The sequence below is a fragment of the Zootoca vivipara genome, chromosome 15 (genome assembly GCF_965207765.1).
Source record: "Zootoca vivipara chromosome 15, rZooViv2.hap1.1, whole genome shotgun sequence".
Lineage (NCBI taxonomy): Eukaryota > Metazoa > Chordata > Lepidosauria > Squamata > Lacertidae > Zootoca > Zootoca vivipara.
The window spans coordinates 32,094,414-32,104,782 of record NC_142598.1 but is presented as its reverse complement, the minus strand read 5'-3'; the positions used below and the strand labels follow the sequence as shown (position 1 = coordinate 32,104,782).

Below are 10,369 nucleotides of genomic sequence, written 5' to 3'. Positions count from 1 at the left end.
GCAAGAATACACAGAGGAATTATACCAGAAAGATATGGAGGTCTCGTACACCCCAGGTAGTGTGGTTGCTGACCTTGAGCCAGACATCTTGGAGAGTGAAGTCAAATGGGCCTTAGAAAGCACTGCTAATAACAAGGCCAGTGGAAGTGATGATATTCCAGCTGAACTATTTAAAATTTTAAAAGATGATGCTGTTAAGGTGCTACACCCAATATGCCAGCAAGAGAATTGGAGAAGATCAGTCTACATCCCAATCCCAAAGAAGGGCAGTGCCAAACAATGCTCCAACTACCGCACAATTGCCCTCCTTTCACACGCTAGCAAGGTTATGCTTAAAATTCTACAAAGCAGGCTTAGGCAGTATGTGGACAGAGAACTCCCAGAAGTGGAAGCTGGATTTCAAAGGGGCAGAGGAACCAGAGACCAAATAGCAAACATGCGCTGGATTATGGAGAAAGCTAGAGAGTTCCAGAAAAACGTCTACTTCTGCTTCATTGACTATGCAAAAGCCTTTGACTGTGTCGACCACAGCAAACTATGGCAAGTTCTTAAAGAAATGGGGGTGCCTGATCACCTCATCTGTCTCCTGAGAAATCTCTATGTGGGACAAGAAGCTACAGTTAGAACTGGATATGGAACAACTGATTGGTTCAAAATTGGGAAAGGAGTACGACAAGGTTGTATATTGTCTCCGTGCTTATTGAACTTATATGCAGAATTCATCATGCGAAAGGCTGGACTAGATTAATCCCAAACCGGAATTAAGATTGTCGGAAGAAATATCAACAACCTCAGATATGCAGATGCCACAACCTTGATGGCAGAAAGTGAGGAGGACTTAAAGAACCTTTTAATGAGGGTGAAAGAGGAGAGCACAAAATGTGGTCTGAAGCTCAACATCAAAAAAACCAAGATCATGGCCACTGGTCCCACCACCTCCTGGCAAATAGAAGGGGAAAAATGGAGGCAGTGAGAGATTTTACTTTCTTGGGCTCCTTGATCACTGCAGATGGTGACAGCAGTCATGAAATTAAAAGACGCCTGCTTCTTGGGAGAAAAGCAATTACAAACCTAGACAGCATCTTAAAAAGCAGAGACATCACCTTGCCGACAAAGGTCTGTATAGTTAAAGCTATGGTTTTCCCAGTAGTGATGTATGGAAGTGAGAGCTGGACCATAAAGAAGGCTGATCGCCGAAGAATTGATGCTTTTGAATTATGGTGCTGGAGGAGACTCTTGAGAGTCCCATTGACTGCAGGAAGATCAAACCTATCCATTCGGAAGGAAATCAGCCCTGAGCGCTCACTGGAAGGACAGATCCTGAAGCTGAGGCTCCAATACTTTGGCCACCTCATGAGAAGAGAAGACTCCCTGGAAAAGACCCTGATGTTGCAAAAATTGAGGGCACTAGGATAAGGGGACGACAGAGGACAAGATGGTTGGACAGTGTTCTCGAAGCTACGAACATGAGTTTGACCAAACTGCGGGAGGCAGTGGAAGAGCGCTTTATATCATATAATATAAAGCGGATTGTGGTAGGGCTGTTAAGAAATTTAGCTTAGGGTTTGGTTTGTGTAAGGCCACAGCTCATGCTGAGTAATGGGGGGCGTGTGTATGCAAATTCCTTGGATCTGATTGGTTGTTGGGGCCCCATTTTTGCCTGGCGTTTGAACTGTGTGTTTCTATCGGTTCCTGTCTGGCAAGAGAGCGTTCCTGGATTCCTGGAGTCTGGTTGTATCTGGCTTATTTAATTTGCTGATTTATTCAGCTTATTGCTTGCTTTTGATTTTTAGCTTTCATTTACTGCCTTATTTAGCTCCGTTTTGATTCTCCCCCTCCCCTCCCTCCCCACTCCCTTCCCCTACGGCTCGGCCTCGGCTGGGGGCGTTGGGAGTCCCCCCCCCCGCACAGGCATCCCACTTTATTTAAAGGGCGCACCCCCCTTTAGATTCCTTTAAATTCTTTAAATTCCCCCCCCGCTTGCCTTGGCTAGCCTGCTGTGGCTCTTGGTGGGCAAGGGGGCCTTGGTACCCTGAGGGAGCCTTGGCTCCTGGCTCCTTGCCTGGCCGTTTTCCTGCTGGGGCTGTGCTGGGCTGGGCTGGAGCCACGTGGGTGGTTAATAGGGCTGTTGCCGGCTGAGGAGCATTGAGGCTGCTTGCGCTCTGCTGGGGGCCTCTAATTTGGCTTATTGGGGGCTGTGGCGTTTGCCACCCCCCCCCTGGGGTGCCTGCGGGGTGGGGGTGCATCATTGGGAGGGCGCCAGGCCGTTATTGTGCCTGGTTTGCACGTTGCGTCCGCCATTTTAGTGCTTGCAACCCCCTTTGCTATTAAGCAGAGAGCTGCTGCTTGTGCATTGGGGGGGGGAGCGGTTTGAGGGGGGTTGCTGGGTCTTTAGGACCTTGGGAGGGGGTCCCCTCACTTGATTCACCTGGGGGGCCTCTAGTTTTTGTGTCCTGTATAGCGTTTGTTTTCTGTTTGCATCTGTTTTAGCTGAGGAAAATTTTTTTTCCTGGCTGCAGTTTATTTCGAGGCTTGAGTGCTTGCAGCCAGTTTCTGCGCGTTTGGCACCATCTGCTGGCCACGAGTTGTTACTACACCTTCAAATTTAATTGCCTTTTCCCTCAGCCTATATTGAAGTCCCTTGGTGGGCACAGGCTGTTGACTTTATTGTGTTGCCTGACTAGCTTATTGTGTTGCCTGACTAGCTTATTGGGTCATTTTAACTGATTGGTTTCCTTTAATTACTTGATTTAATTTATATCCTTTTATTTAGGAATCTTAATTGATTCAATTGGATTATAATTGGCTTTGACCTGCGTGGGCTTGCTTTGGTTAAGTGAAAGGAAAAACTCTTACTCCTTGCCTTTAATTGGAGGCCTGAGTACTGCAGCCTACTTTAGGTTCTCTATGCCATCGGCTGGCCTCACCAGTATCGCACCTTGTTAGTTTTGATACTGTTCCTTCCCAATAGATAGGGAATACATTGCTTGGCCTGCGTTTTGGGTTTATTGCATTGTTTAATTGGCTTAATTGATGTCCATTGTTTAATTCAATTTAATTTTAATTCACGTTAATTTAGTTTTCACGTATTCTGATTAAGGATTCTATTTGGTTGCGTGGGTGGGAGTTTGGCTTTGGCCTGCGCATTTCCCTCTCCCTCCCTTTTAGGGGGGGCCGGGGCGTGTGCCGGGGTCCGGCCTACCCCAGCCTGCAATACAATTTAACTGATTTCCCTGGGGCCTTTCAGAGGCCTGGGTGTCCCCAAATATTTTGCGGTTAGTTTTGCAGATTGGTTGGGAAGGCTCCAATATTTGAGGGGTGGGGTGACGCCGCCTAGTGGTTAAAGTGGTAGTGGTAATACGCACCCCTGTGTGATTCCACGTGTGTTTGCTTGTTATTCCAAGTAGTTAATAGTTCAGGATGGCGGCCCACCCATCCACTTCAGGGAAATCTAAGAGGGTCATTAGGGGCGCTTCACAGAAGCTGCGTTCGCCATCCTCGCATGCTGCAGGTCGTGTGGAAGCTTTCATTGCTAGCATTGCTGGTGACCCTCAGGCCCTGGCCCAGCTCGGATCTGGGCTTGATGCCTTATTACAGAACCCGGCCACTCATTCTGCCGCCTCGACCTCTGCTGGTTTACCACTGGAAGCAGGGCAGAAGGCGGCGACTACAGCTATGCCTCCAGACCGCCAAGGCCCAGACCCTCTTTCTGCCCCCTCTACCTCTGCAGGTGTATCAAGCTACGGTGGCGGCGTCGCAGCCTCTGTCCACCATGGCAACCATTCTGGAACATTCTGGAACTGCCTGAGACCACCACGTCTGGGCCAGCTGACACGTCGGGTGACGACTTCGTGGGGCCTTCTGGCGTTCTGATGCCGAATGCCTCTTCCACTCCTATGGTGGTGCCGGCGCCCCCTCCCGTCAAACGACGAAGTGAGGGGAAGCAGCCTCGGCGCACCAGGAGGACGAGGCAGGCCAAGGGCAGAGTAAGTGGGCAAGGGCAGGGGGGGCAGACGGGGGCCTCCTCTAATGTTGTTGTTTCGCCCGTTGCTCCATCCCAGACTCTGGCCGTCGCCTCGCGGCGCGAGGTGCTTTCGTCAGCATCCGGCGAGGAAGCCCTCCCAGTGCCGGCTAGAGTGTCGAGTGGCGGAAAACGTCGTCACAAAAGTCGTTCCAGGAGGCGGGCAAAGAGGCGCAAGGATGATACCTCGGCTTCAACCACTTCAGGTTCGTCCTCTAGCTCCGAGGGTTCCGATCACTCTATGGGGTTGTACTGGGCTTACGGGGAAGTGGATTCTGGGCTTCCTCGTTGGGCCTGGGCTCGTCGAGCGAATTCACATCGTGCTCGTTACGGAGCTGTTCAAGAATGTCTCGACGGAGAGTTGGTCCCAGAAACCACATTTTCTACCAACAGTACTAGGGATATTATTCCGGGCAGTCACTTGACCTCTAAATTGAGGTCTAGGATATTGGATGGTAAATATGTAGACATTTTTGATTTAGCTCCACCAGAGGAAGTGGTCCCTGAACAGGAAAAGGCCCTCGTTAGCACTAAGAAGAAAGGCAGGGAGAGAAAGGTGGAGCGGACTTTCGAGCGTTGGCTCGATTGTTATCAAGTTTTTTCCGGGGTGGTCGTAGCGGCATATCCCCGCAGGGCTCTACACCTTATCGTGTACCAGTCCATCGTAAGGTCAGCTTATAACATGGCAGGGGAAGCAGCCGCAATTGCTTATGATGAACGATTTCGTAGGCGGGCGTCAAACATTGACACCGCCCGCTTTGACAGGAAAGACTTGGACCTTTGGACCACGTATGTGGCTCCGTCGGTTTCACGAAAACCCGCCGAGCAGCAAAAGGCTAAGACCCAGCCTTTTAAGGCGGCACCTAAATTGCGCTGCTGGGATTTCAATAAAGGACTGTGTCAGCGCCCGCGGTGTATTTATGCGCACACTTGTGACCGGTGTGGCGGTAGCCACCCGGCTGTTAACTGCTATGCGGGCCGGCGGCCCTTTCGTGGGGGTCGGGGAGGATTCAGGCAGGCACCAAGGGGTTCCGCCCCTGCCCTCCCCGCTCCCCCCGCAGCTTCCACATCAAAGTGAATTGCTTCGGTTAGCTTTTTCTCCCATTAAGTTACCGGCCCTTAAACACTGGTTAGCCTCCTATCCCAATATTGAGGCGGCTGCATATCTTCGGGATGGTTTCTCCTTCGGGTTCCGGATTCCGATAGCTTCGGTTCCCCTGGCTAGGAATCCTAGGAACCAGAAGTCGGTGAGAGAGATGCACGAGGTCGCAAGGTGGAAGGTTAATAAAGAAATAGCCCTCCAGCGCATGGCTGGTCCTTTTGCGTCTCCGCCTTTTCCCAATCTGCATCTCTCTCCCTTGGGAATCGTCCCCAAGAAGGCTCCGGGTGAGTTTCGGCTCATTCATAATTTGTCTCACCCTAGGGACACGTCCGTGAACGACGTGATCCCTCCGGAGCTTTGTACGGTCAAATACGCTTCTCTCGACCAGGCAATTAAAATGATCAGAAAGTTTGGGCCGGGGGCCTTGTTGGCAAAATGTGATATCAAATCGGCTTTCCGATTATTACCAATTCATCCACATGATTTTTGGTTGCTGGGCTTTCAGTTTGAAGGCGCCTATTATTTTGATAAGGCCATGCCAATGGGCTGCTCCGTAGCCTGTGCAGCCTTCGAGTGCTTTAGTACGTTTTTGGAATGGGCCCTTCGCACGAAGACCGGATTAACGGGGGTCACTCATTATTTGGATGATTTTTTAATGGTTTCTGCGGCCGATACGGGTGACTGCGTCACCCTGCTACAGGCCTTTAACGACCTTACCAATGAGCTGGGCGTGCCCCTCGCAGCGGATAAGACTGAAGGCCCAGCTACCAGGCTCACGTACCTGGGTATCCTTCTGGATACCGTTAACCAGACTTCCAGCTTACCTATGGAGAAGATCACCACGCTTCGACGGGTGATAGAGGAAATGCTGGTGCCGGAAAAAGTGACGCTTCGCCAGCTGCAATCGTTGCTGGGTCACTTTAATTTTGCCTGTAAAGTTGTGTCACCCGGTCGCCCCTTTTGTGCGCGTTTGAACAAACGCACCGTTGGCCTGCGTCGGCCTCATCACCGGGTGCGCTTATCGCAGGGTGAGAAGGCTGACATGAGGATGTGGCTGGTATTCCTGGAGGAATACAATGGGGTATCCTTGTGGCAGGATGTTTTAAACCTGCACAACGATTTCCAAGTGCACTCCGATGCGGCGGGTTCCCTGGGATTTGGTTTGTTTTGGAATGGCAGGTGGTGCGCTCAAAGATGGCCCCCTGCTTGGCGGGACACTGAAATCACGCGGGATTTAACTTTTCTTGAGTTCTTTCCTATAGCAGTTGCAGTCCATATTTGGGTTGACGACTTCAAGGACCGCCGCATATGCTTTTGGTCAGATAACCAGGCTGTGGTGACTGTCCTTGCGAAACAATCTTCTAAGTCAACTCGGGTATCGGCTCTGCTGCGGGCATTCGTGCTGCAGTGCCTGCGTTTTAACATTATTTTCTCTGCGCGTTTTGTCCCGGGCGTGGCCAACGATATAGCTGACGCTTTGTCACGATTTCAGATGGAGCGCTTCAGGTCCCTGGTTCCACACGCACAACATCAGCCGGAGATTTTCCCGGATCGTCTTTGGAACCTTGGCAGCTGCTAGTCTTGCAGGGAGTAGCTGCTTCTGTTTCCCCCTCTACCCTGTGGGCTTATCAAAAAGCTTGGACTGACTTTTTAACTTTTCGCAGTCAGTCGCTCGCGGTGGAGGGAGCGGCCCGCCCCTCTTCTTCCCAGGTGCTTCAATATTTGGCACACCTGTTTCACCTGGGAAGGGCTGCCAGGACCATGAAGCTCCAGTCTGCGGCCATTTCATTTTTCTCGAAATTGTTTTTTAATAGGGACCCTTGCGCCAAATTTGTGGTGCGTAAGGCCATGGAGGGATGGGGCAGGCTTTGTCCTCCCCGTTCCCCTACCAGGAACCCGATTTCTTTTGACCTTCTCACTAAAATGAGATTGAAGCTTAGGGTGGTGTGTTGGTCTAAATATGAGGCCCGTTTGTTTTCGGCCGCCTTCTCAGTGGCCTTTTTTGGCGCTTTGAGAATTGGTGAAATTGTAGGGGGTCAGATGCGTCAGGGGGTGCCAGGGGTTTGCTACTCCAGGACATACGTCTGTCACCAACGGAATTGTTAATCACGATTCGGAGTTCCAAGACCGACCAGGCTGGTAAAGGAGCAGTAATGCGACTGCCTGCTACGGGGCAGACGGGCCCCTGCCCGGTTAAGGACGTAGCCAAATTCTTGGCGGAAAGGCCAGCTGGGGAGGGCCCCTTGTTTGTGCATCAGGATGGTAACCCGATTACTAGGCTGCAATTTACTAGAGTTATGAGGAAGGTGATAGTGGCATGCGGTTGCGTGGCCGCTAATTACGCTCCTCATTCCTTTCGCATTGGGGCCGCCACTACGGCGGCCCACTGGGGTCTTTCGGTTGATGCTATTAAGGATTTGGGCAGGTGGAAATCTGCAGCGTCGTTTGTTTTCCAATGTTTTTCCAGGGCTCGCGGACGTGCACATATGGATGGTGGGACATTCCATAGTCCATTGGGCAGGCCTTCGCGCTGGCCAAACGCCATTGGGTCCTCGACTTGGCCTTCCATCCAACATCCAAGTGACCTGGATGGGCAAGAGGGGCATGCGCTGGGGGGAGCTTCTCCCTTTGCTACGGCGCAAAGCCCTCTTGCTCGGGTGCCCGTCCGCCCTGGTGATCCAGCTGGGAGAAAATGACATCCTCGCTGTGGACCCGTTATCTCTTCGCCTGGCTATCCTACGAGATTTGTTGGAGATAAGGACTTGGTTCCCTGATACCGTCGTTTTTTGGTCCCAAATGTTGCAGAGGATGCAATGGCGGGGTGATATTCCTCCTCTGGCTGGGGAAAGAGCTAGGAAGAGGGTTAACAGCGCAGCATCCAAACGGGTGTACGAAATCGGGGGGAGTTTGATTCGTCATCCCGAAATTAATGTTAGAGCCCCGCTTTTATATCGGGATGATGGGGTTCACTTATCCCCTGATGGGTATGACATTTGGCTGTGTGATGTGTCTGAGGGTTTAAAAAGTTGGTTAGGTCTCTGAGTGTTGGCGGCAAGCCAGGGCTGGCTTGATTGGCGGTTAGGCTTTTGGTTGGTTAATCGGTTGGTAGAGGGGGTGGCACACGGATGCCTACCCTCACCTCCGTTTGCTCCATATAGAAGTATTCCGTTAAAGGAATCTCGGGGCTTACACTCTTGTCCTTACCATCCCGCCATTGGCGGGAATGGTGGGCCCAATTTTAAGAGCAAGAGCCTTGAGGAACATTCTTGGTGAAGGTGAGGAGGGAATGACTGGGCGCAGCCACCTCCTCACTCCCAGGTATGTTTACTTGACTTCCATGCGGAAGTCGGAGCAGGAACTGTCCAAGCGGACAGTGGTGAGTCCTGTCCTATGGTGACAGCTGATGTGAGTCCTGCCACGTGGGCAGATGAGGTGAGTCCTGTCCAATGGTGACAGCTGATGTGAGTCCTGCCACGTGGGGCAGATGAGGTGAGTCCTGTCCTAAGGGGACAGCTGATTGAGTCCTGTCCTGGATGGACAGATGGGGATAGTCCTTCTTTAGGAAGGACGAGTGAATAACCAAAAGCCTAAGCCAACACTCGGATTAAAATTGTGTATTTAATAAAGTTGTGGCCCGAAATTATTTGCCAAAAACCAAACCATAATTCTGTTGTCAGTTGTGAGATATTTAAGTTAATTTTCTGGGAAGCCTCGACACACAAACAGGAGTGCCTGGCGTGCTATGGTCCATGGGGTCACGAAGAGTCGGACACGACTAAATGACTAAACAACAACAACAGGAAAAGATTTTGAGTATAAATTAAAGACGTTTGAAGAGTTAACCAACAAGCGACCAATTGGTTACAGTACCATCAACTTAACAAATTTTATAAAATGGACAAAAAGAATGGTTTATCATATCAAGCATCACAGTTTGAAAGAGACCTATTAGAAAATAATGACAAAGTAATTTCCAAAATGTATAAATTATTATTGCAATGGGGAACAAAAGACGAACAGGTGAATTTCATGATGATACACTGGGCAAGAAATACAGGTTATAAACTGGAAATGGCTGTGTGGGGGAAATTGTGGAATGTCGATATGCATGTTACACATTGAAAGATAACTATTTGAAAATAGCCGTGTTTAGGGAGGCTTTAAATGTTTCATAGATTACTGTATTTTATTTTTCTGTTGGAAGCTGCCCAGAGTGGCTGGGGAGGCCCAGCCAGATGGGTGGGGTATAAGTAATAAATTATTATTATTATTATTATTATTATTATTATTATTATTATTATTATTAGATTGCAGATGGTATTTGACACCTAGTAAGTTAGCAAAATCAAACACGTGCTGGAAATGTGAGGAGAAATAATGTATTATTTTTTTTACCATATGTGGTGGTCTTGTAAGAGGGTAAAAGCTTTCTGGCAAATGATTTATAATGAATCGAAGAAAATGTTTAAATGACTTTTACTTTAAAAAAAACCAGAAGCTTTTCTTTCAGGAATAATTGGTACAGAGATACTTAAAAAACGAAAACAAAAAACTGCTTTTGTATCCTACAACCTCAGCCAGGACACTCAGAAATGGAAAGAAGATTCTGTACCAACCAAGGAGGAGTGGCAGACTAAATTAATAGACTATGGTGAAATGGCAAAGTTTACAGGAGCAATAAGGAATGAAGAGGGAGGGACTTTTTAAATCACGGGGGGGGGGGGAATTTGTGGGTTATCTGAAATTTTATTGTACCCATATAAATTCATTAGCAAGATTAAATTAAACCAAACAATGAAAATTAATATTAAAAGCTAACTAGGTAGTAATTATTAATTGGAGTAATGAAGGAGATGCAGCGTTATAAATTTTAAAATATAAGAAATCGCAAAAGGAGTGGGAGAGAGTCCAAAATACATATTTTTGTGAAAAATATTGGATTGTATCTATGTGTCAGGGACCGTGCTGAGGAGGAATGGTGGGAACCACCCCCTCCCCCTGACCCTGAATCTTCCCAGGAGCAGGAGGACAGTATAGATTTGGAACAGTGGTTTGCAGAGGGGCATAGTTCAGAAGGCAGAAGCTGGGAAATACTGGATGGGGAACAGATAGCAGAAGAAACACCAGAAGAGAGAGGGTAAACAGATTCACAATCTCTGGACAGCATTCAACCCCCTTCTCCAAAGACACAGAGAACTCAAATAGTGTTAGAAAGAGCAGGGGGTACAAACTCAGATTATAAGAGT

General features: G+C 49.1%; 1 protein-coding gene across 1 annotated transcript; it reads left to right on the top strand.

The window, feature by feature from the left end:
* Window positions 1-3,420: 3,420 nt before the first annotated feature.
* LOC132591265 (uncharacterized) lies at window positions 3,421-8,773 on the top strand. The gene is made up of 3 exons (XM_060269085.2): window positions 3,421-3,578; window positions 3,731-4,227; window positions 7,591-8,773. Exons 1-3 carry the CDS (start codon window positions 3,421-3,423, stop codon window positions 8,163-8,165), a joined length of 1,230 nt encoding a protein of 409 aa, XP_060125068.1. The 3' UTR covers window positions 8,166-8,773.
* The last annotated feature ends 1,596 nt before the right edge of the window (window positions 8,774-10,369 follow it).

What these genes read in the sequence shown, in the direction of transcription:
- LOC132591265 (XM_060269085.2), top strand. Translation starts at nt 3,421, where the DNA reads ATGGCGGCCCACCCATCCACTTCAGGGAAATCTAAGAGGGTCATTAGG. An exon ending in CTGGCCCAGCTCGGATCTGG is followed by an intron (nt 3,579 to 3,730) that starts GCTTGATGCCTT and finishes CTACCTCTGCAG; the next exon opens with GTGTATCAAGCTACGGTGGC. An exon ending in CTCGGCTTCAACCACTTCAG is followed by an intron (nt 4,228 to 7,590) that starts GTTCGTCCTCTA and finishes ATGTTTTTCCAG; the next exon opens with GGCTCGCGGACGTGCACATA.